Genomic DNA, 25533 nt, shown 5'->3' on the forward strand with positions numbered 1-25533 from the left:
AGGCACTTTTCCATTCACATTTTATGGATTTACTAACCCTTCATGAATCAAACAGCCCGTAAACATACTTTAACACTAGAGAACATTATTAACAACCTGTTAAAAATGAAAGTATTATGCAATCATTTAAGACAGGTAGAAAGCATTCTTTGAAATTAAGTCCACCCTTTGTACCAGCCAACAAAGTGAAAAAGCAAAAAACAGGTGCATGACTCCATTCACTTTACATAATAGAACAATGCGTGTTGGATACCAAACATGATAATGTATGCTGCTGTAAACCTCTTTTAAATTAAAATGCTTCTAGGCAACAAACGACTACAACTGGTAAACTGAGACAAGTAAGGAAAATTAAGCTTTAAGCAAGTTCTGAGGGCGTAACAATGTCTGAATATGGAAACTGTTTGGCATTAAAATGCATCACGATGAGAGAATTATAGTCAAGTTATCTAAAAACGATCAAAGCTATCTGATTACAGCTATGGAAAGAATTCATAAAAATGATACTAGGTTTTTACAATATTTTTGAACACAAACACACACACACACACATTTAATTTATAAACAATTTAAAGGGGTCATGAATTTAAAATTTTTTGATGTAAATGCATACTAACATTATAAGTGCATCCCAGGAAACATTATAAACTAATAAAATGCAGTTCATGACCGCTTTAATATTACATTAATAGGTTACATTTGTAAACATAAGTTAACTACATTAGTTAACATGACCTTAAGCATATTAATCATAGTTAATGTTAATTTCAACATTATCTAATACATTATTAAAATTAAAAGTTGTATATGATGCATTCAGGTGTTTAGGCAAACATTCAGAAAGTAAAACAAAAAACAAACATATAGAAGACATTTTTATAGCAGATTTTGACATCCATTTGAATCACCAAATCACCTTTAATTAATTTCATTTACCTGAGTAAGTTACACTGAACCATCTCACAGATTGTACCATGAGGTTAAGGCCACATATATTCTGTTGTACTGAGGAAAATAATTGAAGACCATGTTAATAATGCAGAAGCATTCATCTCCATGTGAACACACCATTAATGCTCCAGTTATGGCTTTATCTCTCTCATAATCTGTGATTAAAGTATAATTGCACTTTACATATACTGCACTGACAGCTCTGAACATACATTACACTACATTTTTTATTTATCTTAAGATGACAGTAAGAGCAGGAATAGCATGTGTAGGTGGCCTGGCTCTGTGTACCTGACCCCGATGACCCCTCTCTCTTGTTTGAAGAGTCTGTGCTTTACCAGTGAACCGGCCGAGAGATAACCGACCCACCCACCCACTCACATAACATCTTAACGAACACAGAGACAAGGTTCCCAAGGCTACTGATTGTGTCATTAGACATCCAGACACCCACAAGAACATGACAACTTCATAGCTTAAACAAGCAGGTCAAACTTTTCAGTCCAGGTTTCCTCATATCCTGAAGCATCAGCGATCAGGACTTTGGGATGATTGGTTTCTGCAAACAACAGCCAGTTGATCCCTCAAAATCTGGGCTTTTCTTCAGAGCCTAGATTAAATTTTTAACCAAAGAGTCAAAAAACCTTCACTGTGGACAAACACAGGAATATTCATCTGAATGATCTACACTAAACCTCTTTTTTTTCTTCTATTTTTAAAGTGTATTATTTTAAATTTCAGCAAATGTGAGTGCATTTTATTTTACCGTAGTGCAGGTTTCCCATTAACCCCTCAATAATAGGTTGGCAACACGTTCAATTTCAAGTTTTACAAGGTTCCATTACTTAAAAGGTGCCATCGAACATATTTTTACAAGATGTAATATAAATCTAAGGTGTCTCCTGAATGTGTCTGTGAAGTTTCAGCTCAAAATACCCCATAGAGTTTTTTTAATTAATTTTTTTAACTGCCTATTTTGGGGCATCATTAACTATGCGCCAATTCAGGCTGCAGCCCCTTTAAATCTCGCGCTCCCCACCCCCCCTGAGCTGTCGACTATAATACAGTGCATAAACAAAGTTTACACAGCTAATATAACCCTCAAATGGATCTTTACAGGATGTTCGTCATGCATACTGCATGCATGCGTCGGATCATGTGAGTATAGTATTTATTTGGATGTTTACATTTGATTCTGAATGAGTTTGATAGTAGCTAAGCTGCAGCTAACGGGCTAAAGCTAACATTACACACTGTTGGAGAGATTTATAAAGAATGAAGTTGTGTTTATGAATTATACAGACTGCAAGTGTTTAAAAAATGAAAATAGCGACGGCTCTTGTCTCCATGAATACAGTAAAAAACGATGGTAACTTTAACCTCATTTAACAGTACATTAGCAAACATGCTAACAAAACATTCACAAATATCACTAAAAATATCATGATATCATGGATCATGTCAGTTATTATTGCTCCATCTGCCATTTTTCGCTATTGTTCTTGCTTGCTTACCTAGTCTGATGATTCAGCTGTGCACAGATCCAGACGTTAATACTGGCTGCCCTTGTCTAATGCCTTGAAAATGAGCTGGCATATGCAAATATTGGGGGCGTACATATTAATGATCCCGACTGTTACGTAACAGTCTGTGTTATGTTGAGATTCGCCTGTTGTTCAGAGGTCTTTTAAACAAATGAGATTTATATAAGAAGGAGGAAACAATGGTGTTTGAGACTCACTGTATGTCATTTCCATGTACTGAAATCTTGTTATTTAACTATGCCAAGGTAAATTCAATTTTTCATTCGATGGCACCTTTAACTATATTAGTTAACATGAACTAACAATGAAAAATATTTTTTAAGTATTTATTAATGATGATGAGTATGTATTAATGTTAATGTCGACATTTACTAACTTTACTTCCAAAACATGTTTTTGTCTTACCCTGATTCACTATGGTAAGCCTATTGTAAGTGTTTATTTTAGACCTGCCATGCATTAATTGCCTTATATACCTCTCGGATTTCAACAAAAATTTGTGTTCTGAAGATTAACGAAGGTCTTACGGGTGTGGAAAGCCATGAAGGTGAGTAATTAATGACATAATTAACATTTTTGGGTGAACTAACCCTTTAATGCATTAATAACTAATGTTAACTAATGTTAACTAGGACCTTATTGTGAAGTGTTGCTAATTGGTTTATCAAATCATTGTTGAAAAACAGAGATGCACTGAGAATTATTTTGCAATCGCATTGTGACTCCCTGAACTTTGATTTTCATAACTGCGACAAAATGTCTTTTTGTGCAACTGTTGCATTAACCTTCAGCAGAGAAAGTGAACACCGAAACAGAAAACCCCATCATACAGCTCTAAAGCGCCAGTAAATTAAACACAGCTGCTACATTTAAATTCCCAGCTTAAACAAACCACCGACTGCCAGATGACAAGTGCCTTAACCAACAGCCAACCACAAAAGAGCTGATGTTTCTGATGATCACATGATGAACATTATGATGAAGTACAGGAAAGCATGTGTTTTGTGCTGTTTAACAGATGTAAGAACACTTAGTCAAACGTTGCTGCAATAAATGCTCTGGAATGGACATAGAAGAAAAGAAAGGAAAACCAAAATGGATATTGGTCAAGCTCTTCAATTCTAGTCAGGTTTGGTCCCACTTTATATTAAGTGGCCTTAACTACTATGTACTTACATTTAAATTAATCATTCGATACAATGCACTTATTGTGTACATACATGTTTTTACATTGTACTTATATTTTAAAAACACCTGCATGTGATTACATCTGTAATTAATTTCTGTAATTACATTTATAATTACACTGTTGACCCATCCCTTACACCTTACCCCTACCCTTAAACCTACCCATACCACCAAAGCTTTCCCTAACCTTACCTGTATCCCACCTCAATAGCAGCAAAAGTGTTTTGCAATTCAATATGAACCCAATAAGTACACTGTACTTATTTTTTGATGTAAGTACATAGTAGTTAAGGCCACTTAATATAAAGTGGGACCAAAAGTTTTCCTCAACATAAAATTGGGCAAAGAAAAGTGTAATGGAGAGGTCTGATTCACAGTCTTACCACTGTCGACTTAAACAAGAGAAGCTTCATTGAATACCGATTACAACAAACAGAACTGTGGCTTAGTAATCATTGGCACTATACAAAGAACTTAATCAATATGTAAATGAACAGCATCAGTACACATTATAAGGGCCCCAATGATAGCATTTCACCATATTTCTGTATAATTTCTGTAAAATTCAGTTTAAAACCATTCTAAAAGTCCTCTCCATCAGTGTCGGCTCCGGTTTGAACAATGTAAGGCTGAACACTTTCCTCATTTTGGCTGCGTGAGATTCTCCAGCTTTGTTGTTGTTGAGCTGTTAAAGCTCTGCCCTCTTCTGGAAAGGGGGCGGGAGCAGCAGCTCATTTGCATTTAAAGGGACACACATGCAAAAAAAAAATGGCATGTTTTTGCTCACACCCAAATACGGGCAAATATGACAAGCTATAATAAATGATATGTGGGGTATTTTGAGCTGAAACTTCACAGACACATTCTGGAAACACCAGAGACTTATATTACATCTTGTGAAAGGGGCATATTAGGTCCCCTTTAATGAGATTCACCCAGTTAAATGTGAGTTAATGACCTGCTGGCAGACTTTCTCAATCCCAATTCTTCATTTGCATATTCAAAATGGCATTAGATGAGAACAAATCTTTGATATTATTGGCCCAACAGCTGTAAAGGTAAGATTGGTCAGCAATGTTTTAAAAACATAATGACTTGTCATTTGGCCATTCTTAAGGCTTTAACACACTGCTGAACTCTGGTGTGGATCCATCTATAAGTCACACTCACTTTGTGGCGGCTTGAGTCCTTTCTGCTATAATCAATTCTCGAGTCATGTCCATCCAGGAGCCGAGCATTCATGGGGAACATCAACGGTCTGGCAGGATCTCTTTGGGGAAGAAACCCTGTCGTACTATCGGCCCATGAGCACCATCAAACTCATCTGAGCCAGAGCTCTCAGGCACTCTTTAACTTTACAAATATTAGCCCTGTGACCAAGAAGCTCAATGAAATATGCAAACTTTTAGCACTTCTCCAAAAGCCAAAAGTGACTGAGCAAAATATGGACCAGAATTATGAATAGAGATGGGAATTGCACGTTTTTTTTTTTTTTACATTTCCATTAGTGATTCTTTCCCTTTTGTGGAAGAAATATGTGGATGCCAAAATATTAAACTTTTAATGAGTTTTCACAGACATGAATGTACAACGTATCTTTTGATTATATAAATTACACCAAACTATATAATACAAAAACAACAAATGTGACGTGACATTTGTAGATAACAAAATTCACAATTTATGAATGAAATATAACAACAAGCAAGTAAAGACACTGATGTTAGTGACATAAGATTTAAATACAACATAACACAGTAACAGTTTTTGGTTCATTTGGATGGCGAAAAGAATAACAATCAGTCAAAATAATTCAGTGGCTGTTCTGAGTGATTCAAGTGTTTTTGATTCATTAAAAAGAACCAAACAAATCATTCATTTGGGGTTCGGTCTACACTGATCACTATACGCTTCATTTTACAGATTCAGTAGCAGTGTTCAGTTGAGTATTTTACTCTTTTAGTATGGTGTTTGGTACTAAAATTAACAAATTTGTGCAATAAATGGAACTGAATGGCATAAATATTGGAAATGGATCTGACTAAGAATAATTCAGTAACTGTTCTGACTGATTCAAGTGTTTTAGATTCACTAAACAGAAGTGAATGACTCAAAAGAATCATTAATTTTGGGCTCTTTCTACACTGATCGCTAGGCCTATATGTTTGTTATAGATCCAGTAGCAATGTTGGAATGAATAGTATTTTAGTATGGTTTTCAGTAGTAAAATCAGTGCTTCCCACACATAGACTTTACTTGGGCGGGCCGCCCACATATAATAACGGCCGCCCAAGTATATTGGAGACACATTTTTGCTTTTATTATATATTTAGTATTCCTCTTATACTTTTATATCCACCCAAGCAGGGTTTCCGTTGTCCGGTAATTACTGGACATTGGCCAGGAAAAAAATTTAATGTCCGACAAAATTAAATCTCTCCGGTCAAATTGTCAGATTAAAACTGCCTAATAATCCCGGCCCCGCCCCCCTAACACAATCTGAATCGACCGTTTGAAAGTTTTTAAACAACATGCATGTTGCATTTCAAATAAATCGTTCTCACCTATTATATTATCTTATAGCTCTCCAAGAATATGCAGAACCAGCGATCAGAAGGATTATTTGCCATTTTACAAGCCTTGAGTCTGCGGACACCGCTCCTCTTATCGATACCGTAAGCCTGCGAAGTGATGCCCTCGCTGTCATGACAGCGCTCCGTGGCTATGGAGGATTGCATTTCTCCACAGCCTGCGAAGTCCTCATATGTGATTTCAACTAAATGTATCCAGAGTGGACCAAGCTCGCCAAGATAGCCTGTGTAATCCCTGTCTCGATTATTCCTGCAGAGAGGGGGTTCTCGCTGCAGAATCGGATTAAGATGAAGCAGCGAAGTCGCCTTGCGGAGAACAAGGTTACGCGGCTTATGCACATTGTAAATTGTGGAGAGACACTGGAAAGTTTTGATTTTAAGTCGGCAGCTGCACAATTCAGCACTGCAAAAAAGTGTAAAAAGTAGCCAAAAATGACGCGAGACAATGTTATTGGCCTAGTCATTTGTTTGTTCAAGTTCATTTGACAAGGAGTCATTTCACACGGTGGCCAATTTAAATGTTACCAGCTAAATGAGACATACTGAGTTTATAATTAAGTTTGCTTGAGTAAAAACAATAGTCAGATATTTTATGTGGGGAAGGGGGGTTGGTTTGTTAAACTATGAAATGTGAAACCATAGTAAAAAACAATTGGTTGATTGACGCCAATCGGACGTTGATGTTTTTTTGTTTTTTTTTCGTCTATTTGAAAATTAGGCTAATAAACATGTTGCATATACGGCGCGATTATGTCATTTTTTAAGTTACATAAACTGCTTTCAGTTTTCCTAAACTTGACTAATTAAGAGGCGATATTTGACCGGCATATCATCAAAATGTCCGGAAAACGAAACCTCTGCCGGTCACTTTGACCGGCACCATTTTTTCTAGCGGAAACTCTGCGCCCAAGATAATGAAACCATCCGCAATCGATTAACTAGTCATTTTGTACCTGCTCGTTATGTGTGCGTCAGAACTGTTACTGCCGCTAACATTCAAACGTGCTGCATCTTGCAAAGTCACAAGGGGGCGCTGTTGCGTGTTCTACAAGCTCACGCAAAACTGCTTCAAAGTGATTCTCAATCAATGAAAAGCGCAGATTTATGCCAAGCGATTGCTCATGAACTTAAGTTGATGCATTATTACAATGTCTACTTCGCGGCCTTTATATAAAACATTTTATACGGTTGTAAGAATCTGAAGGATCAGCCTGCAATAGAACATACATTTCAAAATAAGAGTCCCGGTGTATTTCAGGCTTGTTTATAATTAAAAGTCACACGCTAAGTTTTTTCTTTTTCTTTTGGGCATTATTGGTATTTTGGTTACACAGTAAATTGTATTTAATTTGATTTCCATTTAATTCATAGTAAATTATTGTAGTCTCCCCCACAGGAAGAAAAGACTAAGAACATTATTTGACACATATAATTTATTATATAAATTTTACTAGTAAAATCTGTGTCCCATTCACTAAGAGAGATAATTAATGACAGCAAAGAAAACATAGGAAAAAGAGAACCATTTAAATGCTGTAATTATGCATAATTTACAATGCATAATAATGCATAATATTAGTAATTAAATGTAATAGTATACTATGTAATTAAAATTAAATAAAAAATAAAATAAATAATGATAAAAACATTATTTGTTTGTCACATGTAGCAGACCATTTTTGTGCCGTGGGTAATAGGAGGATTTTTCACCCGGCTACCACCGCAATTATATTTCAAACCTGTGGGAAGCACTAAAAATTCACAATTGAGGACATGAAAGTGGCATGAAAGTCACTTAGTTCTGTGTACTAACAAAAAAAGTTGGGAGATTTAGCCCTTTTGCCCATTTACAAACAATTTTCTTCTGTAAAATGGAATATTTTTTAAATTATTTTTCAGCAAACATGCATAAAACAGCTGATATTAAGTTACACACACAATTTCCCTAACATGTGTCACATTTCACTTCTGTCAAGGTTCCCAGCTAGATGGTCACAAACTCTCTCAGTCTCCAGAAGAAACAGTGGCGCTGCCAAAGAGTGAAGTACCCAGCCTGCTCTGCTCCGCTGCCCCATCCTGTGGCTCTCAGCCTGACGGGGCATCAGCAGACACGGCACAGATGTTCATTAACATCACACAAACAGCCCTGACAATCTGCTCTTAGATGACTGCCATCAGTCCTCACGCGGTCCAGAGAAACAACAGTCAGCGGCAACGTGCAGCTCTACAGATGCCATCACTGTCCAATGAAGCAAGAGATACTGACACAAAACAACAACGAAACACTGAGAACAGGAATTCCTCCTACATTTGAAGATGAAGTGTGTCATTTCAATACTGTGCACAGAATGTGAATTATCTATATGCATGAAATACCCAGATGACCTTCTGACAAGTGCCAAAATGTGCAACCTGAGCACACTGAGCGCAATAGTGCATCCCACAATGCAATGTGTTCAACATGACTTTCCATTTTTAAACAATGAAGCTACTTTAATGATACTTTGCATAATGCATACTATGTATAAAGCAAACTAGTACTACTATTATAGAACTAAAAGTACATTAATATTTCATTTCAAACTGTAAAAAACATGTTTTGCGGATAAAACAAAGATAATTAGTGTATGTTTTACATGTCTTTCTACTTTAAAATTTCGAGTTAAATTCAAGTTTATTTCTACACAATTTTTTGCAGTGTTCAGTCTACAACTGGTACAGTTGTCTCAGTATACTAATAAACTAGTACATGACAATTTAATAATTTAAAATAGGAAAAATTTAACTTTAAGTGTCAGACCAGGAGCGTTTGATTTAATTTTTTTATTTTTTGTTCTTAATAAAGGATGAAGAGAGATGCTCAGCCTTAAAAGCGCATTTCAGCAAATTCGGACACAGATGGTGACCAACTGGAGATGTGCAAGATCTGAAGGTCAGGGGGCCTTGAGCAACATGCTTATTACTTCAGCTTTTGGCTTCATATATTCAGAGCCCTTAAGGTGTTTTCAGCTCATGCGTGATCAGAGCAACCCTCAACCTCAAGAAGAGTTTATTTCAACAGTTTAACTTTCAAAAATCCTTTGAATCCCCTTTAGTGAGGCGTGCAGATAAAATTCATGGAGTTGAGCATCCAAATCCGTGTGGAATCTTCTATGGAAATTATAGTCTGCTGAGTTCATGAGTGTTGCATAGGCTTTCAGTTTACAGCCTATTATCGGAACATGAACATAAATGGATAGTTTGGCTGCTCAACAACAACAAAGCTGGAGAATCTCACGCAGCCAAAATGAGGATTGTCAGTAACGATGTTCAGCCTTACATTGTTCACTGATGGAGAGACTCAAGAAGAAGTTACAAATTTTAGAATGCAACTGGACGAAAACAAAAGGGTGGCGCCGTTGGTGGAAACATGCAGATTAAGGGGCGGTAATATTTTAATAAGATCCCCTATGTCACAAGGGGAACAAAATCTGAGTAGCTCTTTTTTTTTTTTTCACATGCTTGCAGAGAAAGGCTTAGCAAAACAAAGTTACTGGGTTGTCCTTTTTCACATTTTCTGGGTTGGTAGATGCACCAGGAACCCGATTATAGCACTTAAACACGGGAAAAAGTCAGATTTTCATGATATGACCCCTTTAACAGAGTTTCTTCAAAAACAGCATTTGGAATGACATGATGGTAAGAAAATGAGGACAATTGTAATTATTGGATTGCCTATTCCTGCAATATTTTAACAAGGGTAACAAAAAAGTTTGGGAACCCCTGGTCTAGTGCATGTTTACATTTGAAAACAATTGAAAAGCAGCATATAGTGAATGCACTTGAACTTTGAGAGATTGAAAGCATATATACAGGGCTCCAGACTAACATTTGAGAGCTCTAAGTTCTACAGATGGTGGCACCAGCACCTGATTTGGTAGCACATAATGATGCAATTTTGTTTTAAAAGTTTTTGTTTTTCATGAGATTGTGTGTCTTTTCCTACTTGATACTTACTTGGCACAAAATGTGACTATTTCTGACAAAAATTGATTTGATTTTTAGGGAGTGAAAAAGGCTAGAAAGCCAATAAGTGCTCCTCTGCCGCCATCTACTGGTTATATTGGTTTTTCATGTCTTTTTCATTTTAAATAAAAGTGTTTGTTTGAAGCCAAGGGCCCTATTTTAATGATCTAAGCGCATGTTCTGAAGAGCATGGCGCAGTGCACTTAGGGTGTCCGAAGTTTAACGATGGAAAAAATTATCCGCGCGCCAGGCACATGGTCCAAAACAGTTGTACTAAGTCTCTTAATGGAGTCATGGGTGTGTTTTGGGTGTAACGTGCAATAAACCAATTAGTCTCTCATCTCCCATTCCCTTTAAAAGCCAGGTGTGCTTGCACCATGATGGATTCGCTATTTACATGGCAGAATTTGAAAACATTTGACTATTTCTGCCACAATACCATGGTTACAGTTATCGTTTATATATTAAATCCATGGTGAATGTTGGTGATTTGTGGACTGAAATGCCTTCTATAACTTGTTCGTCCGTCAGCATTGTCTGTTCCGACATGGATTTAAACAGAATTATACAGCAGATTTGAATGCTTCTCACCAGATCTCGCAGCGATGTTATTAATACTGAGGCAAATTCAAACGCTTTTCTCACTGGATCTCCCAGCGCTGTGTCGTAACCGTGTCACGTGAATGAGATTGGCCCGCAAGTACCTGTTCTGAGCCGTCTATTATTGGTCCGAGCTGATAAACAGTCCATGCTGCACAGCTCAAACGAGTAGCGTTCCACTTTCATTTCAATTGCCGTTTCTCATATGCAACAGAAATAGCAGTTGAGCAACATGGTGGTCACACCAATGTGACTAACAAATAGGGTTATGCCGATGGACGATATGGTTGTGCCGATGGACGCGCTGTATGACTGATGATCTGCTTTTATTTCAGTTTTCCTTTTTTATTCAAAATATTCACTAATTTGTTAACTATAACATGAAATATCTGATATTCCGACTGTCAAATATGTGAAAGTGGATGTGTTTTGCTGTTCAAACAACTTTATAATGATTGCGTTAGTTGAGCTATACACGTTATGGGCGTCGCCATGTAAGTTTGTGCCGCAGGTTCTGTTGGATTCACATCTGAAACCTAAAATAAACATTATGTGGTTGAAAACACTGCATATTTGTGATATATGAAAAGTGCTGCGCGCGTCCATCTCTGGTTTAGCGCCAGCCAAAGCGCACACGTACATTTGAATTTGGCAACTGATCAGGTGATACACTGCACTGAACGTTCTAATCACACCGGTGTGATCGTACGCGTCAAACGGATAAATAAAGTAATAAAGTAAAATAATGAATAATAATTATATAATAACGAAAAATTCAAGTACACCTCCTCCCCACCCCCGACGACATCATCATCCATCACAATGTTGTACTGTAAACATCGTCAACTGCCAAATTAGGGGACATCGCCCAACCCTAATAACAAAATTTAGTCACACCAGCAGGAAAAAAAGGTGCTATGCGTCCATTTGGTTGCAGTCTGGAGCCCTAATATAATTTTGTGTAAGCCAATTGGTAAAAGCAAAAAGACAGAGTATCACATTCAAACTATTGCATACTGACATCTTTCCTATAAAGAAGACTGCTGAAACCAACATTAACTAATCGGATACATGCATTAGGTCATTTCCTACCACAGCAACACATCTGGCTGTGAAAAAAACCCTTCAGAGGAGGTTACTGCAATGGTGGAAATGTGTCAATCAGTAGTAATTAATGTAACCTGGACTGCAACAGAGTAATAAAACAAAAAAAAACAAAACATATTGAGATACGTCCCAAACAAAATGAGGAAGAACTTCTGCTAGGCAATTTGTTAGGTGTGAATTGGAGTTTAGTTGTTTACAACTTGCCACATTAACAGAGCATTTATGTGCCTTCATGGCGATGCATTTAACAGCTATTTCACAACTAACGTACCAATCAGAATTTCATGTCAGAACTATCTGCAGCTTTACTTTTCAATGGAGACGCATGAATACTGTAGCTTTGAAGGATTGCATTCAACGTGACATGTCTAAAACAATGAGAGTCATGGTAGAAGCTCTTTAGGTAAGATATGTGGCTTTATTCATGGCAATTAGTCAATACTGGCAGAACAAGTCAGTGGAAGGAGTCGCAGGCACTTTATTCCAACATAAACACCTCATTAGCTCGCAGAGCCGCCTCGCCTGGGAACCGAAGCGGCTGCATAATGTTTACATGATCATCCCTTGGCAATACGAGACTGTGTTGGAATCTGTTCGGCTGTGGTTTCCTGAATCCCTCCCTTGCCTTTTCACACTGCAAAACTGAGGGTAGATATTAAGACATGAGGAAAAGTTTTGGTTTGGCAAGATCTTCAAGACCCAAAAGAGTGATGGATCTATTCTGTTCTGCTACAACAGGGTTGGATTGGTCTGGAACAGAACGTAAGACAACACACAACCTCAAAAACCCTTCTCCTATCCTGATTTAATGAACTCGACTTGTTTTCCTCAATGCCTTGATGTTTTTGAGTGCTTTGGCAAGATATAACTGTAATGTCTTGCCATAACCCATCAAAAAATAAACTATAACAAAGAGTTACTGACTCATTTCCTTCAATTCAATTCTGATGAAACAGAAATACAAAAGAAAGAACGGCACTCGAAAGTACCGTGACGTGAAACAGCTTCTCTGAACCTTCAAATAAACTGACCTCTCAAAAAGAAAATCCGATTAGGATGTTGGTAGTGACAGACTGATATATCCAGTGATTTTGGTCTCTAGACATGATTCAGCATCGCTTCTTTGAATTGCATCTATGGGCTTTTCTCACCTCTTTGAGCATCCGCCATGCAAAACGTCTGGTGGCTTAACTCTTTCCCCACCAGTGTTTTTTTTTTTTTTTTTTTTTTTTTTAAGTTGTCAGCCAGTGCAAGCATTTTAGATCACTTTCACAAAGGTTTAATGGCCCCAGAATATCTGAACATGCAATACATCAAAAGAAAGGACAAAATGTCTGCTTAAAAAATATTCTAGCTTCATGCATTCTTTTTTTTTTTTTTTTATCAGCACTTGAATGTGGGCAAGTTTCATTTAAAAAGCAACATTTTGAACAAAAAGCTGAGAAAAGTCCGAATTGGATTCAAAACACAGATGGAGTAGATCGAGTCAATCAACACCCCCAAAGCTTCACAGTCATTTCCTCTTCGTGTGTCATCATTTCATTCAGTAACGTTAGGCATTTTTGATTTATTTGCTGTTTAATGTTTGATGATCATGTTAGAAACAATGCTTGCACACATAAGCGCTATTGTTGTTTCTGCATCTTCGCTTGTTTTTGGATCTGGAGATTCTGTACTCTTTCAGAAGATGCGTAATACCGTGTAAGAGTGAAAACACGGATTGCTGGAAAAATCAGCCAATGGCAGGAAAACAATTATAGGATTAGTTCACTTTAAAATGAAAATTACCCCAAGATTTACTCACCCTCAAGCCATTCTAGGTTTATATGACTTTCTTCCTTCTGATGAACACAATTAAGTTATAATTAATAAATATCTTGACACGTCCGAGCTTTATAATGGGGGCCAACGAGTTTGAAGCTCAAGAAAGCTCATCCATCCATCATAAACGTACCACACGGCTCCGGGGGTTAATAAATGCCTTCTGAAGAGAAGCGATGCGTTTGTGTAAGAAACATATCCATATAATATTTAAAAGTGCTAAAGAGGATGTTTTGTTTTATACATTTTTGCAATATTACTTGAAACTGTCTTTACTAACTGATAAAAGACTATTTATTAGGTGCACTGAAAGTAATAATATTAATATACATCATCTGTGCACAAGGTAGGGCCTTAAAAACATCAGCCAATCATTTACGCGATTGGCTCTCTGGCTTGTCAATCACTGCCGTGACGTTCCTTGTGAGAGACGAGCGCGGCTGCGCGCTCCAGTAACTTTTCACACTCCACAGGAGCCGCATGCAATGTTTTTGTCAGGAGACAGGAGTAACAACTGCAGATTATGAGTTACCTGCGGTGAGTCCGACATAATGAATACAGAAAACAGCGAATGCCGGTGGTAAACACTCGTGTTCCAATACTCGTGCACGATTTTTGGGAAGCGTTCCTTTGAAATTAGCTGTGAAGGAGGGGGGTTGTTCTTACGCATGCGCTCATTTCAAAAACTCAGTAACAGTCTTTGGTTTCTCAGTCGACGAAAAAATCCTCTCTATCACCTTTAAGACGTTATTAAGTAAAATATCCAGCTTCTGCCAGACCGCCTTATTTAAAATTACAAAGAAAAAGCCTTTTTCGTAAGTTGAACAGGGAAGGCGTAGGATGTAGCGTGAAGCGTTTCGAACTGCGAGAGGTGTTAAACTTTCTTACTAAGTTGAAAACAGAAGGCGGTCTGGCGGAAGCTAAATATTTTACTTTATAACTTGTTAAATATGGATATTTTTCTTTCGCAAACGCTTTGCTTCAGAATGCCTTTATTAACCCCCCGGAGCTGTGTGGAGTACGTTTATGAAGTATGGATGAGCTTTCTTAAGCTTGGCCCCGTTCACTGCCATTATAAAACGGGATCATTAATATGTACGACCCCAGTATTTGCATATGCCAGCTCATGTTCAAGACATTACACAAGGGCAGCCAGTATTAACGTCTGGATCTGTGCAAAGCTGAATCATCAGACTAGGTAAGCAAGCAAAGACAACAGCGAAAAATGGCAGATGGAGCAATAATAACTGACATGATCATTGATAACATGATATTTTTAGTGATATTTGTGAATCGTCTTTCTAAATGTTTCGTTAGCATGTTGCTAATGTACTGTTAAATGTGGTTAAAGTTACCATCGTTTATTACTGTATTCACAGAGACAAGAACCGTCGCTATTTTCATTTTTAAACACTTGCAGTCTGTATAATTCATAAACACAACTTCATTCTTTATAAATCTCTTCAACAGTGTGTAATGTTAGCTTTCACTATCAAACTCATTCAGAATCAAATGTAAACATCCAAATAAATACTATACTCACATGATCTGATGTATGCATGCAGCTTGCATGATGAACATCTTTGTAAAGATCCATTTGAGGGTTATATTAGCTGTGTGAAGTTTGTTTATGCTGTTTAAGGCAAGCGCGAGCTCCGGGGGAGGGGGGAGCACGAGAATTAAAGGGGCCGCAACCTATATATCGGTGCATAGTTAATTATGCCCCAAAATAGGCAGTTAAAAAAATGAATTAAAAAAAATCTATGGGGTATTTTGAGCTGAAACTTCTCAGACACGTTCAGGTGACACCTTAGACTTTTATTACATCTTTTAAAAAGAAATTCTAGGGCACCTTTAACTCTTATAATAACAAAAAAAGTGATGCAAGACATTACAGGCAAAAACACTGGTTTTTCAAATACTGGTCAATACTGAGATTTTAGATTTAGATTTTTTGTCTTATTTCAGACTAGAGGTAAGAAAATATTCCAAATACACATTACCCTTTGCGCAGTGAGTTTCAGCTTCTTCCCTCTGGAAGGAGGTTTTTAGTCCCAAGATGTAGAACAAAGCGGTATAAAAGCAGCTTCATTCCTGCTGTTTTAACAGTGTTAAATAATAATAAATAGGGTTTTTATTTGGGTATGTATGTTTATATAGGTATATTACATATATACACACACATATACATCTATGCAGGGATGTGCATTTGTATATGAAGGTACAGGTTTTATGTATATATTATAAGTCTTGAGTGGTGGAGCCTTGTGCACATGTATCATCTAACTGTTTATTTTGTTCTTGTTTTTTGTCTTTGTGATATCAATGCCTTTGTACTCATCATGCTGCAAAACAAATTTACCTGCGGGTACTAATAAAGTAAGCTAACCTAACCTTAAGTTTTTATTTTATTTACACTTTATCTATGTAGATTCAGAAACCTCCACTTCAGCAGCTTTACATACACCAAAGTTTAAAGTTTCATTCATATCTACATTCTAAAGGTTTGATGAAATATCATTTTCCTAATTTATATAACATTTTACTTCTAAAAACATTTTTCCCTGTCTATTGACAGTATTTTCTGATTAATGTCACAGCGAGCTCCAAATATCCAAAAAGACACCCAAATTCCCTTTTGTAAAAACCATTAACATTTCCACCAAACAAAACAAGAATTTTGAATCTGGCTCAATCCATTGTTCACATTTCTGTTCTGGAAAGAATGCAAATCAGTGCATGTTTAATTAGTCAATACCTCATTTGCATATTTAAACATAACATTTCAAAACTTAATCAGCTGGGGAGGTACGGTGATATCTATTAGTTTTAGGGGTGACTTGCTATATATAAAAAAAAAAGGTTTACAATGATCCAAAGCAACAATTTCAATTGGCTTTGTTCTCAAAAACACCATCATACTTTCGTGAGTCCCGCCTTTGCCGAGCGAGCATTCATTACTCTACAATAGCTAACAAAGAACTGCACTCATGTATTTTCTGGAAAGTGCAGCCAGACTCGCCTCAAAGGCAGCGCCACATGTGCAGGAGAGCGCGATTCCTCTGCGGAGCGATTTGCATTCGGCTGCAGGAACTTTGGCCAGCAGGGTAATGACTTCAAAATCCTGCACTGCATTGCCAACATTATTACAAACTCCACTGAAGTGAAAGTTATATAACCTGCGCTGAAACACCAGAAAAGCTACTGCAATATTGGCGACTTTAAGCAATGGGGGGAAAACAGTTCCTCGCATTGGCTGTTTTACAGCTTTTCGATTCACCTACCTCTGCTGGGGTGGAAAATTCTTCCCTGCCGTCCACCGCCTGATTAAACACACGTGTTCGGACGGGCAGAGTAGCTGCGAGCGCATTAAGCTGCTCTTTCCTCTGACAATGTGAGCATGTCAACATTTATAGAGTGAAGAGATACTACTAAAATAAAAGACACCATCTACACCAACATCATAATGTAGTAGACAATTAGCCAAAAAAACGAATAAATGAAACTTGTCCAAAATGAACGCTCATGAAGTGGAACATGTGAGTGAATAAAACAAGCACTGGCTGGTGTTTTTTGTAGGAATTGCAAAATAAGCTTTTTTAAATGATTTAAGGGGTCCTATACAAGTCCCCAGAATGTGTCTGTGAAGTTTCAGCTCATAATATCCCACAGATCATTTATTATAGCTTGTCAAATTTGCCCCTATTTGGGTGTGAGCAAAAACACGCCGTGTGTGTCCCTTTAAATGCAAATGAGCTGCTGCTCCCCGCCCCCTTTCCAGAAGTAGGGCCCTATAATTTCCGATCACGGAATCGTGGAATCCAGTCATAAAAACGGAATTTACTATATAACGCGGAATGTCACAGAATTTGTCAAATTTTTGATGAATGAATTAAAAGCAGGTCAGTACACTTAAATTAAATCACGATATATTCTAGTGACTGAATATTAAACCGCAAAAAGACTATTTAAACATGAATCCTGCTGCCTGTGTGCTTCTGAAATGAATGATGCGGAAGCGCAGTTTCATTTACCTCACACCGTCTCGCACACAATCGCGCGGGCGCACACACGCTGAAGCACGTGCGACGCTCGCGGTGTTTTCGTCCTCTGTCGCCTCACTATGTGAACGCACAAATTCATCTCCAGAGCTGCTCTGAAAGTCACTTCATCAGCATTTAACTGCTTCGTTTGAGAAAACTACCATCATAAACACAGAAATTTAAAGCTCTAGGCAAACCGTCAAAATAAAAGTTTGATTTAACTTGACAGAAACATATTACTGTTGTACAGTAGAATTTAGATAAATTAATTTAACAATAAATTATTAAAATATATTTTAAACAATAATCTCAGTGTCTCTTCCATGTTTTAATTTTAACAGTAAAGCTCTGTTGTGCAGCACATTGTTTGACAAAAAAAAGTTTAATTTCATGATTAAAAGATAAAGTAAAATTGTATGCATTCATTTGATTGCCAGAAAAATTTAAATACACAACAGAATTTCTGAAAAAAAAAAAAAAAAAAATCATAAAAATATATTTTTTAATTAATAAATATTGTTGTTTTTAAGAATTCAATTAATAAGACATGCTTTTTGATTATTAAAATTGAATTAAACCATTAAAATGGAATCCAGAAAACAGAATTTGGTAAAAATAAAGTTTGAGGGGAAAGAATAAAACGTTTATCATAGGGCCCTAAAAATTTTTTTATTTTTTTTTGTTAAACTTTTATTAAATTGTTGGATTATTTCAATTAATTACATAGCTTTTTGATTACTAAAATTTAATTTAACAATTAAAATGGAGTCAAAAAATAAATAAAATGGAAAAAAACGGAATTTGGGAAAAAATAAAACGGATTTCCTAGGGCCCTACAGAAGAGGGCGGAGCTTTAACAGCTCAACAACAACAAAGCTGGAGAATCTCACGCAGCCAAAATGAGGAAAGTGTTCAGCCTTACATTGTTCAAACCGACACTGATGGAGAGACTCAGGAAGAAGCTACAACTTTTAGACGTTTCTGAATGGTTAGTGGATAAATTGATGTAGTTGCTGTGGAGTTGATTCAACTCATCCATTAGCATGTGCCGTCATGTTCATCTTTTGTGTTGAATTGATCCTCGTTTGGTGTAAAATGACGGCATGACAACAACACTCTACTACAACAACTCTTCCTCTTCTCTAAAGCAGCCCAACATGGCCTTAGCCGCTTTGTTGATAAAAATATTTTATTCAGTCAATATAACTCAGTCTAACTGTAGGTTTTCAACTTCACTACAGAATGTGCATTGATCATCATTTTACACCATCCACAGTTCACCTATCTATTCTGAACTATTTGTATATTTGTATAAAGTTTAGTTACAAAATTATGGATCTTGAATGTCATTTTCTAAAGTCAGTAAATCATCTTTTATCTTGAAAAGAAAAGAAAAAAAACACTTTGTCATGAGCATGCGGGAACAGTGTTGGGTTGGCACAATAATCCACAGTTGAGTTCGGTTAAGTCTGCCTCTGGCTTCAACATCAAACATGGCGATTAACAAGTACTCGAGGCCAGACAGCTTCCTTTGAACCACAAAATCTGTCAAATATGCCTCCCACCATCACAACCAAACATAAAAATCTGCTCAGTTTCTATGAATCATGACCTAATCTCCCAGGGGACGAAATTACCATCAGATGCTTTGTAGCAGCGTGACTCCTCTTCACATTCATTCATCAGTGTTTGATAAACAATGCTGGAGGGAAGGGTTACATATTAACCAGGGCTGGCGGCAAAAACACCACCCAAGTGACAAAAATACACCAGGTATTTAAAACATGTGGACAAAATAAAAATTCACCCTTTTTTATCTGTTATGTAATAGTATTCAAACAACATTTTGCTCATATTCAGTTGCTCATGCACCATTACTCAATATCTCAATTTTTAACTTTATGCCAAATCAATAACTCAACACTCATGGATCTTCACATATTTGTAATGAGAAGCACTTATCTACAAAAAAGAAGCTTCAAAATAAAAGTTTGATGGATTCATGTTTGAAAGACTCTAATTTTAACTTTAACATTTTCTTATTTTACAGTGAAAATTAAGCCATATATATATATATATATATATATATATATATATATATATATATATATATATATATATATATATATATATATATATATATATATATGTATGAAGAGTTTGGTTCCAAAACGCAATAACTCCATTTTGATTAATTTGAGTAAAAATGTGTTTTCTTTACCAAGAAAGTGGCAAGATAAAAAACACTATTTTCTGTTTCAAACTTTCACATAGCATCTTTTGGTTATAAAAACATTAAAAATTCAAATCTACATTATGATTTTAAAAAGTTTACTATAAAAACATAATATTTTTTTCCCAAAATGCAATTAATCCATCAATATAAAAGTTATTTTTTAACTTGAAAATACACAACAAAGTAAGTTGATTCACATATATGACAGAGTCTAAAATTTGCCAATATTTATCTTATATACAGGCATTTTACTAAAGATAGGCTACATTCAGTCGTCGCTCCCAAAATGAAATTATTGGGTCATGTTAATGTTATAAATCATTTGTCATTACCGATTATCTGGCATTTTTTAAAAAAGCCTTTAATGTTTACATTGGGTGGAATGGTGCGATGTGATTGGTTGAGCGGATATATCGCGTTCTGCAGAAAAAGGAGACTGGCGTTTGTCGCGTTTTGGAAAGAAAGGGAGAAAACATGATAGAATAACATGACGGATATCGCATTTTGCACAAAATTAATAAATGACTTTTCAATACCGACCAGATACAATACTGATTTTGGCAGAAACTAAATTTTTCTGAAAATGGCGTTTTGGAACCAAACTCTTCATATATATATATATATATATATATATATATAGTTGAAGTTGAAGAACTAAAATGACTAAAACTGAAATAAATATAAATTATATATAAAAATGTATTTGTTTATAGTACAGCTGAAACAAACAAGCACAGAACACCTGGAATTTCTTTTAAATTGCACTTGCAATTACAATTTTTATCAGGGGAAAAAAGGCTTTAAATAGGATAAATGTAAAAATGCTTTTCCAAGAGGGTTTCATAAGTGTAACACAGCATGCCAACCAAAGCAATGTATATAAAACATAAGAAAAAGTCCTGTTCTCCATGTATATACGACGTACTTATTACAGTAATTGGGTAATAACTAGGTACTAACCCTGAACCTACCCCTAAACCTAACCTTAACCCCTGTAGTTACCTTATATTACCCAGTACTTTCTTAGGTAAGTGCACATACAGTAAATTAAAGTGCAACCAAAAAAAATCTAGATAAACTACCTTCACTAGTTCTCTAAGGAGAATATCGTCTGAAAAATACATCCGCTGCACACTGAAAACTGATTCTGATAAAGTCGTGTAAAAGCACTTCACCAACTTGATTTGAGACGGGTGTCAGACGTGAAAGCAAACAAGGGTTAGGAACAGGTCACTGCCGCCGGTGGAGGGCATCTCTGGCAGTCTTCTGTGTCATACTTTATAAATAGAAACAGCCAAGAGATGTCCGTCTCTCCACCAACCCTAAATCACCCTCCTCAAAATGGGTCATTTTTTCATGGATAGAGACGAGCCGCGACACCGAACACAAAGACTAACCTCGAAAGTCACTGCAATTTCAGCCATTCTGAACTGTATTTAAGGACAAAAATTCAAAGCAAGAACCAAACAATACTTTTATCTAACCATGAATAGGCTTTTTCGCCAAGCAAAAGGACGTTGAGGGAAATTTAAGGAAGAATTAAGCTTCTCCAAAACCAAACAGTAGAAAATAGCCCAGCTTTTCAGCCTGTCTTTGTTGTGCCGTTCAATACTTTTAAATGGATGAACTAGTCTGTGCTATTGCTGACCTGTCTTACCATGCAATAAAAACACGTTTATTATTTTAAGACATTTCTAGAAGACCTTTGCTTTCTATTTTATTGTATATTCACATTAAAGGTCAGTTGTTACTCTTCTAAATGATCAGACAATTTGTGACTGATGATCAATGAACACAATTACAATCCAATTACAAACCAAAACCCATTTGTTTTCAGGAAGTGCAGTTCAGCCTAACCTCTTATTTCTCCTGAAGGCATTCTGCTTCATACATGCACACAAAGAACGTTTTTCATAGTCCCGAGAAGTGTTATTTACACCTGCATACCTGAGAGCCAAAAACAGATAAATACACCATTTGCAGTCTTCATTTCTCCACGGCGCTGGATGCGGTGAGGGAACGTCGATGTCAGCACTTCTTGCCACAAGGTGAAATGAAACGCTTCTCAGAATGGGGACGTCAACGCATCCAGACGGATGTTAACACATTCTACGGAGTAGGTCGCCTTGTAAGGGCACTGGGTAGCGTGAGATAAACATTGGTCTCGTCTAGGCCTGCACGATTCTGGGAAAAATATGAATCACGATTTTTTAGCTTAGAATTGATATCACGATTCTCTACAACGATTTTTTTTTCTCATGAAATGTAATTTTTATTGCACACATGAACCATGACAAAACAAAACAAATTGGAAGTACCAAAAATATTTGTTTTGGCACCTATAGAACATTGCACATCACCACAAGCCTGTAAACATAGAGGCTTCAATGAATAGAACTACCGCGCTCGCTCGACGAGTGAAACACGAGACTAGCGTTCACACCAAACGCGAATAGAGCGTCAAATTCGCGTCTACCGCGTCTAGTTTGCCGCTTGAACATTTTGAATGCATTCGCGCGTCTAGAGCGAAATAGACGCGCGTAAAAACAAGCGTTTGAAGCGAAATTGACACGCGTCCGAGGCGAAATCCGCTTCTTGTGGGAGGTGCAAGTGCTAGGCGGTTGTCTGTTTGCAAGATGGCTGATGTTGATCGTGCGTTCATCGAGAGAGATACCGCTTTGTATTTGCTCTGGAGAGCAGAACAGCGGCGTAGGGGTCAGCGTCGCGGGAAGGCTGCGGGTCGATAAACGTGTACGTGACTCGAAAGTGAAATGTGTATTTACAACTTACCAGGTAGCCCAATCTCCTCACCGACACTCTTCCAAGCGAGGTCCTTTTTATTCCTGTCTGAAGTATGAACTTGTGTCATAAATCTCTGGCTGACGCGCGAATGAGGCGAATTCGCGTCTGATGGCTGATTTTTTTTTTTTTTTTTTAAATCGAAGTCATTTAAAAATTAAATCGTGAACAGGGTGAATCGAGATCGCGATTTTATAACGATTTATCGTGCAGGCCTAGTCTCGTCTGCCATTTTTTTTGTATTATCGTTTCAGAGGGTGGGACGTGTCTGTTGTGACCATCTCAAAATTAGCACCCACTCCATGGCACTGCAAGTCTTCCTCACAGTGTTCAAATGACTGAGGATGTGATGTAATGCGATATAATTACACGCCAGGACTGCTAGAACAACTAGTAGTGCTCACTCAACTGGCCAGAGATCTCATTGAGTTTTGGACAGTCTGCTGTCCACTCATTTCCTACTGACATTAACACGCCCATAGTCTATCACTAAATATCTGATGCATAGTGGATATAAAAACAGCTTAAATTGCCAGCTATGAAACTTCCAGAAATATTGATATTTCGATATGTATTGATATTGAAATATCTGAAACGATTCCAATGCTCCTTTCTGCAGTATAGATACACCGATACCAGTATGAGTATGTCCCTCACGCATATCTCTTAGGTTAGACAAGTGCACTGTAGGGCTGCAACTAACGATTATTTCAATAATCGATTAATCTGTCGATTATTTTTACGATTAATCGATGAATCGGAGGGGGGGAAAAAAACTTTTATTCAAAAACAGAAATGACAAATTCACAGTGCAAAAAAATCCTCAGAACGTGCAAAAACAGGTTGCTCTTTTAACATCCCTGAGCTGTTAAAGTAATAAAAAACAAATGGACTAACACAAAAAACATACACATGTATGCTTTACATCTGCCAAATATATAGGGCTTTATTTTTTTATAAATTGCACAAAAGTATGTATAATTTTGTTTAGCTTAAGATGACCAAGTGCTATAAAAAAACTTTAAAATGAAATTTAAAAAGTACAACAAACACAAATATATTTGTCAACAATAACCGATATAGGACAAAGCACAGAATAAATACATGACAACAGATCAGTGTTAATTTTGACAGCGAATTTTGATTTAGTTTTAGTCATGGTCTTTTGGATTTTCACGTTCGCAATCGAAATGTATGCCACTGATAAGCATTGTAAATGTAGTATTACTGTACACATACCAATTAAACGCGCAGGTCTCCTCTCGTGCGTCCTCCTCACTGGACGAGGCAATATCACTTTTGTTTCGCTTTCAGATATCTATTTTATAGATGCCATCAATGCTTTTATCTTTCTAGATGTAATTACCAAAATCAAAGCAGTCCATAAACCTTAAATCCTCACGAAAACTTCGGTCAAGCCAGCTCGCGCGTCAACCTGAGAGATCAGCCTCCTTACCTTGTCAAGTGGTCAAATTCTCGGTTTATGAATGGACGGTTTGGCTTGATTGACATTCAGGCATGATTTATATACCATCGACCTGACCTAAAACGTTAGCACGCTTTGATCTATTGTTTGGAGATCGCGTGTTTCTCCGTTCGAAGCGCATTTCCTGTTCTTCACATTCGCGACAAAACAGTTGATTATTTATGAACGAAAGCGTGAAAAAAACGTGAAAATGGTCTCATTTGAAAGAAAATATCCAAAGCTAAAAGATGATATAGTGTGACTGATTGAAGCAGCCCGTATCAAAAGTGCGGGGGTCGATTTCTGTCTTTTCAAAACTGCGGGGGTCCTGACAACGGCACGCCTGTTCAGAACAACGTTACGGGTCTCTCCGATGGTCTTTCCTCTACCTCCGCTCTGCTATTTATTTATTTATTTATTTTTGCTCCGCTCTGCTTCTCGCTCAACCACGCGTTTTTATACTCAAACATCTCCGCGTCTCATTGAGAGGCGTAATAGTCGCGCGACACAACGAATCGATAATGAAATTCGTTGCCAACTCTTTTAATAATCGAATTTTATCGATTTTATCGATTCGTTGTTGCAGCCCTAGTGCACTGGCGCATTTAGAGTGCACGCTTTCACTGCGTGATATAGACTTTTAAAAATCATTTAGAATGTACCAAATATTCAAGATAAGGGGGCAAAAGTAGCTCTGTATGTCTTTTATATTTATATCATTTAATATAGTTAATCAATATCAATATGAAGAGTTTTTCTCCAAATATCAACATAATTACAAATTTGTTCAGGCCTATTGATTTTCAGTACAGTTCAGTAAACAAGAGGTTAATATTTAGTGACTTACATATTAGACACAATACTGCCTGTTTTCGCTCTATTTCGCCAATGAAAATATTTCCAAACAAAGCCACAGGACTGATTTGCTTCTCTGAACAACACACTACTCAAAATGTTTGAGTGAATGATTCAATGACTCACTCATTAAGACAGTCAATGCTTCGTTCCTGAATGAATCAGCCACTTGTGAGAGCTGAACGAGAGTCGCAGCAGGAGTCAGATTTCACCTCACTTCTCTGAATGACGATGGATGAAGATTTGCGAAATGTAAAAACATATTTAAGCAAGTTCGTCATTGTACCATTTTTTTTTTTATTTTTTATTAAGAATAATAATGAACCCA

General features: G+C 36.8%; 1 protein-coding gene across 5 annotated transcripts in view; it reads right to left on the minus strand.

Moving 5' to 3' along the window:
* The window catches only part of arid4b (AT-rich interaction domain 4B), a 93904-nt gene that overhangs the window by 55828 nt on the left and 12543 nt on the right, over positions 1 to 25533 (minus strand). For 2 of the 5 annotated variants that reach the window (XM_067385651.1, XM_067385646.1), the window contains exon 1: positions 15351 to 15620. The exons of 1 other annotated variant lie outside the window; for it this stretch is intronic. In XM_067385651.1, coding sequence (XP_067241752.1) covers positions 15351 to 15404 — 54 coding nt within the window. In that variant the 5' untranslated portion in view covers positions 15405 to 15620. Of the gene's footprint in view, positions 1 to 15350; positions 15622 to 25533 lie in introns of those variants that run through there. 2 more of the 5 variants (XM_067385648.1, XM_067385649.1) reach the window with 2 other exon arrangements.

This window comes from Chanodichthys erythropterus, chromosome 5, assembly GCF_024489055.1.
Source record: "Chanodichthys erythropterus isolate Z2021 chromosome 5, ASM2448905v1, whole genome shotgun sequence".
NCBI classification, from domain to species: domain Eukaryota; kingdom Metazoa; phylum Chordata; class Actinopteri; order Cypriniformes; family Xenocyprididae; genus Chanodichthys; species Chanodichthys erythropterus.